Source organism: Lemur catta, chromosome 13 (assembly GCF_020740605.2).
Source record: "Lemur catta isolate mLemCat1 chromosome 13, mLemCat1.pri, whole genome shotgun sequence".
Taxonomy (NCBI): domain Eukaryota; kingdom Metazoa; phylum Chordata; class Mammalia; order Primates; family Lemuridae; genus Lemur; species Lemur catta.
Window position 1 is genome coordinate 59359951 of NC_059140.1, and position 19122 is coordinate 59379072.

Genomic DNA, 19122 nt, shown 5'->3' on the forward strand with positions numbered 1-19122 from the left:
TATCTTCTTTGAAAAAAATCTGTTCATGTCTTTTGCCCACTTTTTGGTAGGGTTATTTGTTTTTTTCTTGCTGATTTGCTCAAGTTCTTTGTAGATTCTAGATATTAGTCCTTTGTTGGATTTACAGTTTGTGAATATTTTCTCTCATTCTCTAGGTTGTCTATTTACTCTGTGGATTATTTCCTTTGCTGTGCAAAAACTGTTTAGTTAAAGTCCCATTTATTTATTTTTAATAAAATTTGCTTTTTGGATCTTGGTCATAAATTCTTTGCTCAGGTCAATGTCCAGAAGAGTTCTTGCTACATTTTCTTCTGGAATTTTTATGGGAGAAACTCAAATTCTTATCAGAGAAAAAGGCACAGGCATTTTAAAAAACACCTGTACAGCATGATTAATGCTATAATCATGTGTGAGCATAGTGCTGTGGGTGCACCAAGGATGTGATAGTGGCCTGAGCCTTGAAGGGTGCAAGAATTGGGGAGGCGTTTACAAGAAGCAGAGGATACTGTTGAGTAGAAGGAACAGCTCATGAAAAAGCTTGGGCATGAGGAAGTGTGGTGTATTTGGGGATTCTTTCCTTCATGCTACTGTTAGGTGAACTTAAGAGGATTGCTAAAGATGAGGCTGTTAAAGGAGGTAGGTCACTTGTGGAAGGAAGAATCTTGTATGTCCAGCTAAGAAGTCTAGAATTATACTGTGGATGATGGGACACACTCTGAAGATATTAAACCAGGAGTTTGGCAGGATCAAATCTCTATTTCAGAGATAATTTTGTAAACAGTGGGAAAAACGGACTATCAGTAGGAAAACTGATAGCACAGAGAACATTTAGGAAACTGTTGGGTTCAAAGGAGTTAGAGGAACTTGAAATAAGGCAATGGCAGGAGGAATGGAAAGAGATGGATTTACAAAATGCAACCTTTTCTATAATAAATAATGCATATGATGAGGACTAATGTTCATGATGATAATATCTTGACATACCACATTTTTAAAGAATTATGTATTCTTTCAAGTCCATGGCCTCACATATTATCATAGCACACAGTGACATGCAGGTATTATTTCCATTTCAAAGATTAAAGTCTGTAAACTAAAGAGGTTTAGTTTGATCATTAAAGATGGTCAAATAGTCCAAATGTTACAGTTCTGTATAGATACCCTGAAAGGCATGACGAGCTTTCCTGGAGCTTATTTGACAAATGGGTAAGGAAATGTATTGGGCAAAGAAAAAGTATTTGTTGGGGAGGACAGAATAAACAGTAGGTAGAAGAGATAGAAAGGAAGTGTCACATGTAAGTGTAGAGTGGTGAAAACTCCCCTGCCCCTCCCTCCCATTTCACCAAATTCCACTCCCTAGAGGAGAAGCAAAGGAGTCATGTTGGTACAAGACTAGTAGAAGCTAGAGATTCTTCTGGAATCTTTGAAGGCATCTGTAAAAGACAGGAATCATCACTGACCTTTGTACTTCACCATGCCTGTTTAATGCCCTCCCCCAAGCCAATACAGTATATGAAAATGTACACTTATTAGAAAAATCAGGTAGTACCTGATTTTTCAAAGATTCTTAGGTTTATAAAAGGCTCATCAAATGGCTGCTTTTAAAGTTGCATTTTCCTAGGGCATTAAAGTAGTATTCCATCTAAGCAACCTCAACTGTGACACAGAGGGGTTTCTGAATTTTTTGGTAAAATCCTAGAGCACCCATGTGTGTATATCGTTTAAAAGAGAAATTACTTTTATTTGCCCTAAGCAAGGGGCATGAAATGAGCTATTCCACAGCTTTAAGACATTGGACTCAAAACAGCCTTGGAAAGCCAGCTAGGTAAGAGTTTATTCAACTGGTAAAGCTCATTTTTTAAAAATAATTTTTCAAAGCTAAATTTATTTACCTTTTTGTGTTTAATTTTTTGAAATTGGGATATTGGATTACAGTTGGAGTCTGCACGGCTTTAAATCTTGCATAAGCATGGCTTTACAGATTTTTCATGAGGGTCAGATAGTACTAAACCAATTATCTGACAGATTATATAACTAAGTGGCAGTTGAATGTAAATGTCTATAAGCCCTTTTTGGGGGGAGGGAGGAGCTTATCACTTATCCTGGAAATTGTGAAAAAAAATTAAAATACGATATTTATTTTTAACAGGTTCTTAATCATAACTCTCTTATTGTAACTATTTCTTATATCTATTATAAACTTTGTTATTCTAGTTGAACATTAATATTGAATATAATAGTGTGATTTAAAAAAAATGATTCCTTGTTTTTGCACTTGGTAAACTCACTATTTTGAAATTTTTGGAGCCACGTTTGTTTTTTTTACATGACTTTTTTTTTCTTAGCCACACTTTGATTATATGATTATATTTGGTAGAGCTGTTATACATTAATCATTCTTTTTGTCATGCTTCATCTTTTATTATAAAAAGTGTTGTTTAGCCATATATAAACAGAAGTTTATTTTGAGGATTAACTTTCATGTGAATAACTGTCTCCCCATTAAATCTTTTTAATAACATCTCCTAGAAGAAAGCAAGAATGCTTTTTCTTTTTTCTTTTTTTTCCCCAAGAATTTAAAATTGACTGTTTGTATATTATGACATACAGAAGTTTATAAATCTGTGAAAGCAAAGACTGTATTTTATACATCACTGCAGTCCTCACAGCCTCACACATTGCAGGAGATTAACCCATGCTTATGCAAGATTTAAAGAAGAAAATGATGATTGTATAGAATAGAGAGAGCAGATAAAGACAGATAAATTATTGCTTTGAAAGTGACTCTATAAGCAACATCTCTAAATGAGCAATATTCTCATAAAATCAGGATAGTAAACATTTTATTTTCTGCCATTCTGCCTATCCCTACGTAACCCCTCACCCGGGACATGCCCCTGGGGGCAGGTAGGCCTTTGAGCATTGTAACTGCTGTTTTCATACACAGGAAAAGAAACAGGCTCGGACCTGCTGAACTCTGGAAACCATAAAAGCATTTCCAGCCATTATTTCTTGTTTACACATTGATACCATTTCCTGCCAATCAGGGCCCCAGTGCTTTTCCTGTTTGCTAATTTTTTCCCTTGTTTTAAAATACAAAGTTACCTTACATACCATTTTATACTGTCACTTAAAAGTCATTCAATTCAACTCAACCGACGTTTATTTGTGGCTATAATGTGTTGCCTCACATGTTAGATAGTGATGTTGCAAAAATGGGTAGGACACAGTGTTTGCCCTTCTGAAGGCCACAGCCTAGTGGGACCATAAACATGTAAACCAATGCCAGCCTATGTCGCTGGTGCTGTTGGGCAGACAGGATGAAGGCACATTAGGGGGGCAAAGGAGGACATGATCGATCAATTCTTCCCAGGGAGTCAAGAAGCCTTCCCAGGGCCAGTGGTGCTGGATGAGACGTGAGATGAACAGGCCATTTCAAGACAGGCAGATAGAGGAGGGCATGTGTAGGGCAGAGGGGGAAACTGGGGAGGGGGGGTGTGAAGGTGGAGAGTGTTATGCAGGGTCTTCTATGATATGAATAGAAGCTTGGACATTATGCTGCCAGCAGAAGAGAACTAATGAAAGGCTTGAAGCCGTGGCATATTTTACCCAGGTTTTCATTTTAGAAAATTACCCAAATAACTATGCGAGCACAAAGTAGGTTATTTATACTTTCTTAAAACAGTACTTATAGAACATAAATAGACCAAACATTAATTTTTCCTCCTCATGGCCTTAAACAGAACTTTACAAAAATCCCAATACACCCACTTCTGTTATTTGAATTTCCAAATTATTTATTCTTTGGCTAAGTGATATTTTTATAGCATTTTAATGCTCTGTGTTTGGGTTTAAGAATTATGAGCTGCCTACCTTGGGTGACATCAGATGCCACGGTGATGCAGCTCACCACATAACTCTCCCTAATCCTCCCTTGGCATTGACAACAGGCTGCCTGTGTTTCTCCTCAAGGCATCTTGAAATAGGACTGTATTGGACGGGCATGACTATTCTGCATATAGAAAGCATTTTCAGGAAAAAAATATAAAATTTGTATGTGACTGAATCTGAGCAAATGTCTAAAAGAAGAGGAATGAATTTATAGTAACGAAAGACTAAGGTCTAGTGTGATATAACATAACAAAAGATCAGAGGTGCCCCTCTCAGCTGAGATGGCTTCAAGTGGCATCAGTGGTCATCTACAGTCTAGTCCAAAAAGCAGTCCGGTTGCAGGCACCAGGCCCTAGTCTTTGTTCTGAACACAGTGAAATGGTTCTTCCATGACTTTCAGTGTAGTTTCTTTCTTTCTCCTTCTCTCACTAACTTTGTTAAATTAGAAGGTTCTGACATTGCCCTAAGAGTTTGTAGCCCTTATTCCAAGAGCATTCTGGGCTAACAGTTTTGTAATCTTTTCTTTTGTCTCTCTCTTTTTAAATTATTTATATTGTGGTGAAAAATGCATTACAAAATTTACCATCTTAATTATTTCTAAATTTACATTTCAGTAGTGTTAAGTATATTCACATTGTTGTGCAGTGTAATCTTTTTAAACTAATATTAATACTTCATATTCCTTTCTGGTCAGATTAATGTTATTTTTGTTTAACATACTATTAAATCTTGATTTCTATACCTCTTATCTTATTGTTTGCATGTTCTCTTTTTAATCATAAGTGCTGAATCAAGTTTTTTTTTTTTTTTTTTAAGAGATGGGGTCTCACTTCTTGCCCAGGCAGGAGTACAGTGACACTATCATAGCTCACTGTGACCTCGAACCCCTGGACTCAAGTGATTCTCCCGCCTCAGCCTTCCAAGTAGCTGGGACTACAGGCACACACCACCGTGCCTAGCTAATTTTTTAAAAAATTTTATTGTCTTTAGAGACAGGGTCTCTCTGTGTTGCCCAGGCTGGTCTCAAACCCTGGCCTCAAGTGATCCTCCCATCTTGGCTTCCCAAAGTGCTAGCCTTACAGACATGAGCTACTGTGCCCTGAAGTTTCCAAATCTCTAATCTTGGCTTGAAATTAAACCAGGACTAAAAACACAGAATGAAAAAATTATTTTTTGTGTGTGTTGAAAGAGTGAATATTCTAATTCAAATTAATTTTTCTTAAAATGACCTTCCCATTTTTTATAAAATAATGTTTTCCTTTAATCTTGGGAAGAACAACTATGTAATATGTCTTCAAAAATCAAATTTTCAAATTGAATAAATAAGCATATCTTGAACTTTCAAATTAGGTAATGCCTATATATTTGAGAATATGTTTGGTTATGAGCTGCAATGATTAATAACTGCTGAAATTACAACAGAAAATTAGAACTCAAAAATTTTTAGTTATTACTCTCTAACCTCTCAAGTAACATTAAATTATGCTGTTTCAAATGCTATAGGAGACTAGCCAGAGGAAAAGTTAAAAAAATTAATATTTGTTACTCATAACCATATTAAGGCCTGATCTATTTAAAAAACAACAACCGAAGAATTCATCCAATTTGATGTTGTATGGAGGCCATCATTTTCAGTTATGGTGGATCTTGTAAGTTCATGAACCCCCTAAAATTGCAATTTATAGTGTGTAAGTGTGTGTGTGTGTGTGTGTGTGTGTGTGTGGCTGTTCCTAGAGAGATGGTATTCACAACTTTCATCAGATCCAACCAAGGGGACAAGTCACTCTCCCAGAGGTTACTTTGCCCATTTTCCTGTTTACATACAGACTCCAACTCACAACTAGATTTTGTTTTAGAAGTAGTTTATGAATTGGTTGTTTGGAACTTAGACCACATTTTTTCCATGAAAGTATTATATACATGTTACTTATGTAAAAAAATATATATATATAAAAGTATATATATATATATAACTGATGTTTCCTGACTTACGATGGTTCAACTTTTGATTTTTTGGCTTTACAGTGGTGTGAAGCAATATGTATTCAGTAGAACCTATACTTTGAGTATCCGTACAACCATTCTGTTTTTCATTTTCAGTACAATATTTAATAAATTACATGAGACATTCAATACTTTATAATAAAATAAACTTTGTATTAAATGATTTTGTTTAATTATAGGCTAATGTGAGTATTCTGAGCACGTTAAAGATAGGCTAGGTTAAGCTATGATGTTTCATAGGTTAGATGTATTCAATGCATTTTTGACTTACGATATTTTCAACTTATGATAAGTTTATTGGGATGTAACCCCATTGTAAGTTGATGATATGTACTATACTTATATAAATATTACAGAACCTTCCCAGTGGTGGTACAAAGGCAAATGAGGCAGGCCTCCCAGACTCCAAAGTAGTTTATAATCCAGGCTGGGGCAAAAAGACATGTATAACTGATCCTCAATTGAAATTGAACTCCTAATTTACCAGTGACCTTCCTGTTCATTTTTCTGTGGCTATATCAAGATTAATTCCTTCCCACTGTTATTCAGTTCAAAAGAAGAGGAGAGGGGAGCCCTTTGCTGTCAGGAATTCAATAAGAAAGAGGACAGAACCTGTCTTCTCTTAGCACGAAGGTGTGCTCCTGACACCTGTAGAGGTATTAGGTTCATGGTATCCTTGGGATTCAGACACAAGGTAGAATAGCCTGGGGACTTAACCATTAAGGCAAATATATGGTGTGGTTTCTATGGGAAGATGTACTCCTAGTTCTAACTTGGAACTGAGGTTTCTGTGACACAGAGTGTCCTCCCCTTGGAGCCTCATTAGTGGGTGTCCTATGTGTGATGCATGGGGTTCCACTTTACCTCTGCCATGGGGTCTCTCCCTGAGGAGCCCTTAATACAATTAGCCAAGTACTGTCTTGGGCAGGCGTGGTGGCGTTTGCCTGTAGTCCCAGCTACTTAGGAGGCTGAAGCAGGAGGATCACTTGGGCCCAGGGGTTCAAGGTTGCAGGTGAGCTATGATTGTGCCACTGTACTCCAACCTGGGTGACAGAGAGAGACTCCGTTTCTTAAAAAAAAAAAAAAAAAGACTTTTTCATTAGTAACAACCATTTGTGTTTCAAATGTTCCTAAGTCAGACTTTTCTTTCTGAGGTACAGTACGAAAATTTTCTTCCCCTTCCTCAGTTAGATTCTTGATGAGAGATATGATAATTCTTTGTAGCTAAACTGTGTAATTTCTAGTGGAAGTTGTATAATATGTTGGTTGGTTGACTGAAGGGAGACTCTCAGGGGTGGGAGAAGACAGAAAGTAGGAGAGTGAGAGGGCATGAGTGCTGTGTGATGTCATCACACGAGATTTAGCAGCTCATTCTGCCACTTAAAGAGTGACAGTGTCTTAGTACATTTTCTCTTGCTTGTTACAGGACATATAGAGCTGAATAATTTATAAAGAAAAAAATGTGTTATAATTCTGGAGGCTGGCACATCCAAGGCCATGGATGGGCATCTGGGGAAGGCCTTCTTCCTGGTGGGGACTCAAGGGGGCTGAATATGCTAACATGCCAGCTCAGGTCTCTCTTTCTGTTCTTATAAAGCCACCAGTCCCTATCCCATGATAACCCATTAATCTATTAACTCATTAGGGCTGAGATCTCATGATCCAAAATCACCTCTTAAAGGCCCACTTCTCAATACTGCCACATTGGGGATGACGTTTCAACATAGTTTTGGAGGGGACATTCGAACCATAGCAGACAGCAAGTTTTTAATTCTTAATGTTTTCTCCAGGTCTTGGGAGGGCTTTTTAGATTAGGCTATTTAGCATATCATGTTATTATATATGATTCATGTACATATTTTGAAACATGAATCAAGAAGGTATGCCCCCCACACAGATGAAAAGGGAGGAATTTTGCCTTCCGAGATTGTAACAAAGAGTGGGTATGTTTTGGAGTTAAGTAGGAATTTACACTAAGAGTTATAATTACTTTAGCCAAGTAATTTTTGAAAGATATTCTTTGATTTGACTCAAAAATGTGTATGATTCAAGACCATAAAAATTTTTAGCCTCACAAAAAGATGTGACTAACTTTAGACAAGACAAAAGATTTGAATTAGCTTGTACATTCGTGGCTTGCTAGCAAAAAGCCAACATAGAGAACTGTGGTCTATTCCCTAGTTATGTAGTAGCTAAATTGACTCACTAATTCCCCAGACGTGAAGGTCCTTCTTTACAGATATGCAAAATGTGTATTTGTTATAAACTTCAAAGTTATACATTTCATAATGTTCCTTTAATAGTCTCTACATCTATGGAATAACTGCTATAAACAAGCATTTTAGATAATTATACCTGTTCATATTTTCTTAAAAAAAAGGCAGTGTAGACAGGAAATTAACAAAGCAACTGAAAATTGGAATGACTAGATTCTTTGCTGAGATTAATAGTCATACTTGTAAACATAATATTTCTGCATAGGAGAAAATCTTTGTGATCTTGGGTTAGACAAAGATTTCTTAGATAGGACATGATTCATAAAAGAAAAAAATTGATAAATAGGATTTCATCAAAATTAAGATCTGATCTTCAAAAGGACACTGTTAAGACAATGAAAAAAGAAATCACAGACAGGGAAGAAATATTTTCAAATCACCTATGAGATAAAAAACTTGTATCCAGAATATACAAAGGACATTGAAGATGCAATAATGGGAAAAGAAACAGCCCAATTTAAAAAATGGGCAAAATATTTGAATAGACAGTTCACCAGTGAAGATATGCAAATGGAAAATAAGCACAAGGAAATGCCCCAGTAGTCATTAGGGAAATATACATTAAAGTCACAATGAGCTACTACTATACACCGATTAGAATGGCTACAATGAAAACAAATGGCTGAGTGTTGGTGAGGATGTGGAGCAACTGCAACTTTTATGCACTGCTGTTAGAAATGTAAAATGGCACAACATTTTGGAAAAAAGTTTGGCAATTTCTTAAAAAGATAAACATACATCTACCAGATGACCCAGCTGTGCCAGTCCTAGGTATTTACTCAAGAGAAATGAAAGCATATGTCCATGAAAACATAGACAAATGTTTACAGCAGCACAATTTTAACAGCTAAAAATGGGAAACAGCCCAAATGTCCAGCAATAGGTGAATGGATAAACAAACTGTGGTGTATCTATACAATGGAATACTACTCAGCAATAAACAGGAATATAGTATTGCGATACACAACAGAATGGATGAGTCTCAAAATACTTATGCTGAGTGAAAGAAACTAGACTAAAAGAAGTATGCACTGTATAATACCATTTATATAAAATTCTAGAAAATACAAAGTAATATCACGATTGGCAGCAGATCAGTGGTTGCGTGGGGACAGGTAGTGATTACGATGGTATATAAGGAAAGTTTGGGTGTGGAGAATATAATTGAGTATCTTCATGATGGCAGTGGTTTCATGACCATATACCTATGTCAAAACAAATCAAATTGCACATGTTAAATATGTGCCATTTATGATATGGTAATTATATCTCAAAGCTGTAAAAAAATTTTTCTCTGTAATATGGCTTCCTTTTGGCTTATATTTCTGACTTGATGTTAACAGATTTTTTTTCAGGGATAAATTCTTAAGATACATGAACATTTAAAATATACAAATTATTAGGTCATACACATGGATATTTTTTATCTTTCTAGTATAAATTTCATATAATAAATCTGAAAATTTCTGATAATTTTGACCTGCAGTTAATATTGATATGCATTTAATACAACACTGTCAGCCTCAATTAATGTAAATCATATTGAATTATTTAGAAATTTACACCATTATTTCTGTTTTCCTAATTTTAGTCATTATAAGCAAAACCTTAGTATAGTTTATGGAATAAAAAAGTAGAGGTATTGAATGTAAGTCATCTTGAATGGCTAGTCCATGTTATTAATATTTCCTTTTTGTATTAGGATTCCATTTTATTCAATATTGCTAAAAATAAGTAGGCTTTTGGATGGGACTGGGGGATGTTTTTATTCCTACTACATTAGTGGTGGTCGTAACAGGGTATGTGGTGATAGGGTTTGACTTGTGCTTGCCTGAGTCATGGACCCCAGGGATGGGAGAGATGATAGAAGATAACCTAGTCCCTATGTATTAAGCTGGTACCATATGGTGGTGCATTTAAATTTATTTTATACAAAAATTAGTCCTAGTTAGCGAAAAAAAAAAAAAAAAAAAAAAAGGGCACGGGGAGGGAAGTTTCATAGCCGTAGAATGCACGCATTCTATCTTATTTTTCTTAAGAGGTTGTGCAAAATGGGGCCTGGAATTTCACTCCGGCAGTGTTTTTTGCTGCTGCCACATGAGGCTTATTAAGGGCAGGATTTTCTCCTGACACCTGGCCTTCCTCACTGCTTCCCCTCGGGAGGCCTCTCTAACCTTGCTTCCATGTGGACTCGGGCAGCTATAATTCGTTTAAATGTGCAGCTAGACCCCACCCTTAATCTAAGGCAGCAGTTCTCTACTGTGACTGCCATTAGAATCGCCGCTTTCTTTCTCACCTGTCACTTTCCCCCTGTCACTTTCCTGCCTTAAACATTTCACTAGCTTTTTGCACTTAGAATAAAAAGCAGACTTCCCGCTGTGGCCAACATGTGCTGGCTCTTGTCTTCTCTCACCTTATCTCTTGATACTCTCCTTCTCCTCCAGCTGTTATTTGTCCCGACAGTGGCCTGTGAGCGCTTATTTACTTCTTCCAAGAAGCTCGTATAATTTGATGCCTGGAAAATACTCCCTGGACTTAATAGCATAATGATATCATAATCATAACACTTTGTCCCATTTATTGAATGTTTTCTCTAACCCAGACAGTGTGCTAAGTGTTTTACAGGCATTATCTTATAATTAAATTAGATGCAGCAAGCTTGTGAAGTTGGTGTTAGGGCCATTTTTTTAATGAGAGGAAACTAGGGTGTAGAGAGTTGGAATGACTTGCCCAGGTTCCCACTGTGATTGTACGCGGGAGCCTGGCTTGAAGTCTGTCTGTCTGATTCTAAATTGGCTCTTTGGTACTGAAGTTTCAGAAATATTTTGTTACCATTAAATTGATCTGACAACAATTCCTGGAGGACAATCTTAGAGCAAGCTGGAGAGTAAATTTCTTATTGAAATTGAAATTAAGCATTAATGTCACTTAACTACCTTCCTGGAGGCAACACAATTTTCTCAATATTTTATGTCTTGTTGATAATAAGAGGCACTATGGTGTAAAAGTTGGGAAGAAACTCTAGAATCAAACAGACAGGGTTCCATCTCAGAAGCATCTGCCTTTCGTTCATGTAGCACATGTACCAGATAACATTCCAATTTAGGCACTTGCACAAATCAGTGCACAAATCCAGGGGGATGATTTAAAATTTTGGTCCTATAAGCTATTTTTGTCTTGGAGGCTCAGTATAGCATTATTATTCTTTTTATTAAATTCAGTATAAATGTGATCTATCTCCTATTCCAGGGGAGTCTGTTTGAGCCAGTCTCGTGACATGTCTCCTAACAGCAATCTAGAAGGCTCTAGTGCTGTTTGCTTTCTCTTTTCCTTTCTTTCTTCTTTCCTTCCAATTACAGTGAAACATTAAATTTAACTCTATTAGATATAACAAACTCAGGGACATTGTGTTCTAATAGGGGTAGCACAATGAACACAATAAATAAATAAATTACAGCGTATGTTAGAAGGTGGAAAGTACTTTGTGGGGGTGGGTAATAAGATCAGGCTGGGGGAAAATATGGACAACACGAACAAGTTGCAGCGTTAAACAGGCGGTCAATGAGGTGAGTCTTGCTGAGAGGGTCAAGACATGAAGGAGGGGAAGGAGTGAGCCAGGTGGCCATCTGAGGGAAGAGCAGTCCAGGAGGAGAGGTAGTGCCAGGATTAAGGCAGGAGCAGATACGCCCACTTAAGAGCAAAGCAGCCATTGTTGCCGGAGGGGCCAAGAGAGGGAGAGACACAAAATGAGGTCAGAGAGGTTCAAAGTATTTTGTTGGTGACAATGTAATGAACTAGCATATGTAAAGCACGTAACACAGGGCCTGGCCCAGAGCCACAGAGCCCCTGCCTACCTTTTCCAGCCACATCTCCACTACTCCCCCTTGCAAACCCTTTGCTGCATTTATAACAGAAAGCTCTTTGAAGATTTCCCCAATATCCATGCTGTTTTAAACTTTTCCACATTTGCACACACCTAAGATGTCCTTCTCCCATCTCTTGTCATTCTGATAAATTCCTTCACGACCGGCCTTGGGCCCTTCTCTGGGAAAACTTCTTTGACTCCCTCTAAGGCAAGCTGATGCTTCCCTCTCTGGACCAACATGCACAGTACTTTGTATGTATGTTTGTTATAAATAGTTGATAGCTGATGACAGCTAACATTTAATGAGCACTTACTATGTGCCGTGCACTAGGTCCTTTATGTGTTTTTCATTTATTCCTCACAACAACCCTAAAAGGTATATCCTATTGTATTGTCATCCCCATTTTACAGATAAATAAATAAAGGCATGAAGAAGTTTAGTAACTTGCCTAAGATCATTCTGCTGCCAAGTGATGGCGCCAGGAGGTGAACACAAGGTTTCTAGCTCCAGAGCCTTTGTGCTTTCATAATCGTTATACTACACCTTCACCATACTTACTATACATGAGTGAGTGTGCACCTCATGCTGTATTGCAAATATTAGTGTGTGTGCATGTGTCTCATGTATTATTTGTGAATTCTTTGAGGGCAGGGAACCATGTTAAATTCACGTTTGTTCTTTGGAGCTTTGTACACATGCCTCCTTAATTCAACTGTGATGAGAATAAACTATTCTTTCTTAAGACATGGGATGTATTATTCAAAATGTAAATGATCATGTGTCATCGATTCTGAATTTCATTTGGTTTTGAATTTCATTTTAATCATACTGTTGTGCTTCTGTTTCTCTCCAGACCAGTATTAGAGAAGGACAACTCTTGAAGCAAACCAGTTCTTTCCAAAGGTGGAAAAAGCGATACTTCAAACTTCGAGGCCGTACACTCTACTATGCAAAGGACTCAAAGGTAATTCAGGAGAATCCACTACTTCCAAGCACTTGAAGTTGTGGGTGGATTTAAAATTTTGATTGTTTAAGCTGTTTTTACCTTAAAGGCTCACTATAGCATTACTGCTCTTGTATGAACTCAGTATAAATGTGATCCATCTTGGACCCCATTCCAAGGAGGTCTCTATTTAAGTCAGTCCCATGACATGTCCCTAAGGATAATCTTTTAGGAATGCTCTAGTGTAGTTTTTTCTTTCTTTCTTTCCTTTCTCCTTCCAATTCAATGTAGCCTTATGAGATGTAATAAACTCAAAATGTTGGGTTTCTCCCTTTTCTGCCACTTTTTACCTTATAAATCTTTCCTTGACCATGAGCGAGAGTGAGTCTCTATAGTTGCTAAGACTTCATGCTCTGCCTGGGTTCAGACAGGAGCTCATATCCCACTTCCAGCACATTCCAGCAGAGTAGCTGTGGTTAGCATGTGTTGTTGAGAGAAAGCTTCCAGGAGGTAATATACATCAAGTACTTCCATAGTAGCGGACACAAAATAATCACTCCAGTATGCTAGCAATGAAGAATAAAAACCATATTGAAATAAAATCAAGACAAAATAATTGTTATATGTAATAACAGTTCAACCAAATAATAATAATGCAGTTTTGGAAGAAAATTTGTAATGATGAGCTTCTATTAAAACTGATATTTTAGTATTACTTCAAATATAAACATTAAGATTTCTTGCTCCTGTGCCAGTTGTGTAATTATTCATTTCCATTTTAAAAAATGAATGTTCCTGATATAATTAGTAGAGTTATACACCAGGAGGTAAAAACAAATAAACAAACCTAATTCTTAAATTATGCAGCTATAGAAATAATAACCAAATAAAATAATCTTATTTTATAAGTCATTATGTTCAAGCGTGTCCCTGATCTGGCTCCATCCTGATTTTTCACATTTATCTCTAAACAGCATTGAGCCTTCAGCTTTGGCCCATGCATACCATCGCCAGAATGACTTTTCCTTTATCTCCACTTGACGAAATTCCCTGTTTTCTTTAAGTTCCACCTCCAATAGTCCTGATTCTATCATTCACAAGAGAAAGAGTTCAGTTGTTTTCTGCTGGAGAAATCTTCTGTGAGCTTCTATAGTATATCATTATATCTCTTCTCTTTCACTTTTATAATAATTGTCTGTCTTACATTTCAAGTTAGTTGCATCTATTTCGTCTCCTGTGCTAGACTGTAAATTCCTTATAGTCGAGGAACAAGTCTTATAGTCAGATTGGTTGAATTGAAGTAGACTTGCATAACCCTCTGGAGAGCTTGGGGTGGGGTGGAAACTATCAGAAAAGGGGGGGCCCTTTTTCTGCAGTTCTAGAGGTGCACTGTAATGCCTGCGTTGCTGGAAGAACCCTGAATGAGTGTGAACAATGACTGACTGAAAGTGGAAGCATACATACGTTTATTTACTAGAATTTCCTAATTGCTACCTCGTATGTTTTAAAACATTCCATTTCTATGGAGTTTTTTACCACTGAAACTTTTTTGGTTAAAACAACTTTTAAGAGTATAAAAAAACCCCATCATCTTCTACTTGCAGAGCACATTCATCATCTCCTTTGAATACTTATTTATAGATGAGGAAAATAAGGTTCAGAAAGTTCAGTAACTCATCATAACCTCAGACAGGATTGGTTCTCAGTTCTCACTGAGCAAATCTGGGAACTACTATGCTTCCCTGGCAGAGTTGTTACAAGCTTCAGAGATTGTGTGTGTGTGTGTGTGTGTGTGTGTGTATGTGTGTGTCACACACTCAGCAGGCTCCGCATAAGTGGTAGCTGTTATGCTTCCAGAGAGCACAGAGCATTTGCATTGAAACAGTGTGCCCGGGGGTTCTTTAAAGTCCTTTTCAATTTGGGATTTGTGGATTAGTTGTACTTTATGGTTTTATTCATCCTTCCTAAGAAGAAATTGCAGAGCATCACTAACTTAACTTTTTTTCATTTTCTATTCCTAATTCCTGACATAGCTTCATAGTCATGAACTGATGGTAAAGTCATATTGAAGAGCATTGAGTTAGGTTTTCATCTAATGCATTTGTGTTTTTTTTTTTTCATTAACAGTCTCTGATATTTGATGAAGTTGACCTCTCAGATGCCAGTGTAGCTGAAGCAAGCACAAAAAATGCTAACAACAGCTTCACGGTATGATTATATTCTGCTAACTCCCTGCTCAAAAGTTATAGAAAGACCTTTCTGAAGCATGTACAGAATGCCCTGTTCAGTTACCAAATGTGTGTCAACGTGTGCATGTTGGAGCTCGTCCCAACACAGGAAACTCTAAGTGCATTGCATATTCTAACACCCAATACCATTTGTGATTGTTTGGCTCAGTTAACCTGGGCTTAAATGTACTTAAAAAAAATTATATTTTTTCCTTTTTAGACTTTTTTAATTTTAGTACTTTAAATTTTCACCACCTTTCAATTAATTTCATTGTTCTTAAATATTTAAAAAGTTTATCTTCAGTATTAAAAATAATATTTTCTCCATCTGTTCTACTTTCACTCCAGTTGCCGTTGCTGGGGCACTTGCTGTAGTTCAGGCCTTCGTTTCTTCTCACTTAGGTAATTCATTTGGCAGCTGCTCAAGAGGGGTCCTCTGTTCCAGTTTCTTCTTTTCCAATCACAGATCACATTGCTTAAAGGACCTCCCTGGTTCAACATTGCCTGCAGATTGCAACTCCAGCTCAGTCTTCAAGTCTTACATGATCATGCCGCGGTATTTTAGTATCACCCAACAATATTTGTCCTTAAATGCCCCACCGGTTTATCAGTTCTGTCTGTACCCGTGGTTTCCCTGTTCTCTCCGACTTGAGTGATTCCTCCCCCATCTATAGCTGTTGAAACCCTATCAGTCCTTCAAAGCTTATTTGAGATATCCCATTTTTTACCTACTTCTTTCATTCACAAAGTATGGATTGAGTTTCCACCATGTGCCAGGCACTTATGCCAGTCACATGAAATTCAGAGATCAATGTATCTCGTATTCCCTCAAGATATTCACAGTATAGTTCAGTGAAGTTCACGTGGGGGTACTTTTTATAACTACATATTCCTTGGGTCCTCTAAGATGCATTGCTCTAGTTATGTTGTCACCCCATTCAGACTCCCAGTCCCCTCTTTAGGAAGCCCCCACTAAGGACAGTAGTGTGTTGTGCCAGGGCAGGGAGGACAGAGCAGTGCCATGGCAAAGGTGCACACTGGTGGGGCTGGGCTGGGCGAGGAAGCGTATGAACTTGGATTTGGTTTTATTGATTTATGGACATGTGGGATAATTCATAGTGTAAATATTCCTCCCCCACTCACCCATCCCCAGGGAGAGTTTAGTTTGAGAAGAGGAAAGCCAAGAATAGAGTCCTGGGAAAATGTTAAAATTCAAGGTCCAGGAAAATGTTAAAATTCAAGGTCCGACCCATAAAGACTGAGTGAGTGCAAAGAAGGAGAATCAGGGGGCGATGATGTTTTAAAACCCCAGTGGAATGGAGTTTCACGATGGAAATTGTTAAACACCATATACTGTGGAGAGGTCCAGTCAAAGAAGAATTGGAAAGTGGTTGTTGAGTGTATTATGAATAACTTGGAGTTCATTTGGCCCTGTCGATGTGGGTAGTTTCAGCGGGTGGCATGCTCGGGGCTGTACTGAGTGCAAAGTGAGAGGCAGAGAGCTAGATGACTTTTTCTGAAAGGTTGGCTGTTAAAAGAAGGAGAACAGATATAGCTAGTAGAATACTTAGGCCAGAAGAATGTTTTGGTTTTGTCATTGTTGTTCTTTTGCTGTTTTAAAAACGGATTTTGAGTATATTTATATGAAGAGAGGAAAGAATTATTAGAAACCAAAGTTGAAGACTCAGGAGAGAGAATGCTTGATGGAGCCTGACTGCTGAGTAAGCTGAAGGGGTAGGAACCAGAGCGCAGATTAGGGGATCAGCACTGAACAGGACACAGAAAGCTTAAGGAAGCAGATGGGGCCAGGAGGTTCATATGTTTGAAATCCACATACTCCTATTTTCTCAGTGAAAGTGAAGGCCAGGGTTATCTGCTATGAGTAAAGGTTTAGGATGGTTTGGAGTAGCTTCTGTAGAAAAAGAGAATTGAAACTGAATAGGGACCTGTAGAAGATTGCTAAGTAGTGAATAGTGTCTACCAAAGATTAGAGATCAAGTTCAGTAATGTCCTTAATTCCTGTGCCTATGACATTTTCTTTAAGTGAGAGTAGAGAACAAACAAATGAGTTGACCCAGCGTTGATGGTTGTAGGGCACATTGGACAGAAAGATAAAGGGATTGCTGGATGTTTGAGGGATCAGTAACTCATCTGTCTTCCCCCTCTGAGGTCTCGGTTTTTGAGAATAAAACATAAGGAGTAAGGGACAGCTTTGTTAATGGCTGAACGGAATCCAATAACCACTAAACACAGGGCTTCTGATAAATTGTCGGAGGTGTACGGCCAAATGATGCTTATTCCTTCTTTCTTGCGAGTGAAGGTGGACTAGGGTGGAGTAGGAAGAGCCTCACCAGTCCTACCAGTGAGATCAGCCACTTGTCTTTCCCTCTGCAGTGAACAGTAGTTCTCTCCCTGCCATGGAGCTTTATGGAGGGGGAGATAAGAGTTCCTCCCTAACAGATATTTATTTTTTTAATATTTTTTAATTGACATGTAATCATACATCTTTATGGGGTACATAGTGATGTTTCAATACAGATAATGTATAGTGATCAGATGGGGGTAATAAGCATATCCATCATCTTAAACATTTATCATTTCTTTGTGTTGGAAACATTTAATTAATATCGTCCTTGTAGCTATTTGAAAACATATATTAATGTTAACTATCGTCATCCTATGGTGCTATGGAATGCTAGAACTTATTCCTTTTATCCAGCTATGATTTCGTAATCTTTAGGAGTTTAGTCTGAAAGAAGGTTTCAAAGTTTAAAATTTGAAGGATGGAGTAATTTCAGGTGAGGACAAGGTGTCAGAGTAGATAAAGTAAAGGGAACTGAACAGCATGGGTTTGGAAAGGTTATTCAGATCCTTTGTACAACTGTTTCTCAGCTGTTCAATGGCACATGATCTCTCCTGTTGTATCTTTCTTATAGAACTTACCATATTCTGCATTATACTTAGTTAAGTACTTATTTTTATTATAACCTCCTTGAGAACAGGGACTGTCATATCTTTTTCCCTCGTAGTGCCTTATCCATGTGCACTTGTTGATTTTAGTTAATAAGATGAAAGTTTATTTCAGGCTTGAGAAGACTTTTTGTTGAAATATTTTCAAGAAATTTCTTCATGCAACCAAATGTTATTTCTGAAATTTTTTGGACTAGAAATGTAGGGACTAAGAAGTTAGGCAGATTGCTTAGGGTTCTACAGCACATGAATTTGGTAGAACTTTCCAGGGCGTAAAAAGGAGTGAGAGAATGTTTTCAACCAGTAATTGGCAATCCTCCGTGTCTCCGACCGTTGTGACTGCTGCCGACCCTGCCATTGTGGCTAGTTCATGTCAGAGGTTAATGGTGTCGAGTAATAGTGTTATGGATGGAAGGTCCAGGAATGGCCAAATTCTGCTTCATTACATCCATCCCTGGTCTCTTTGAAGTTCCTAAGCATGATATAATGAGAAAGTACAATATAAATAGTAACTGAAAAATGGAAAACCTGCACTTTGCCTGAAAGCCCAATGTCGACCTCTCTGGTAAAATGGATTATAGAGACCAGGGCAGCAACTGACCTCCCCCGGGAAGCTCCTCAGCGTCACTTCCATTGCATTTGATTGGTGTGTGCGTGTCACTAACGCCGGCCGACCGAGCTTCAAGGAGTAGGGACATAGACAATCAGGACAGTGGTGTCAAAGGAGTAGGGGACATGTTTTAAAACCTATATACGGTATGATTCTTTTCCTTTTTTGCACAGTCTCTCACTCCTATCCATAGTTAATAACTGTCTTGTTTTTCCATTGTCTACATTGGCTCAGGTATTGTATTAGTTTTCTATTGCTGGGTAACAAACCACCACAAAGTTAGTGGCTTAAAACAATGCCCATTTATCTCACAGTTTCTGTCGGTCGCACAGCA

At 37.7% G+C, this 19122-nt stretch overlaps 1 protein-coding gene across 3 annotated transcripts in view; it reads left to right on the forward strand.

Moving 5' to 3' along the window:
- The window catches only part of DGKH (diacylglycerol kinase eta), a 159938-nt gene that overhangs the window by 64720 nt on the left and 76096 nt on the right, over positions 1–19122 (forward strand). For all 3 annotated transcript variants that reach the window (XM_045566816.1, XM_045566814.1, XM_045566815.1), the window contains 2 exons: positions 12891–13001; positions 15108–15188. In XM_045566816.1, coding sequence (XP_045422772.1) covers positions 12891–13001; positions 15108–15188 — 192 coding nt within the window. The remainder of the gene's footprint in view (positions 1–12890; positions 13002–15107; positions 15189–19122) is intronic.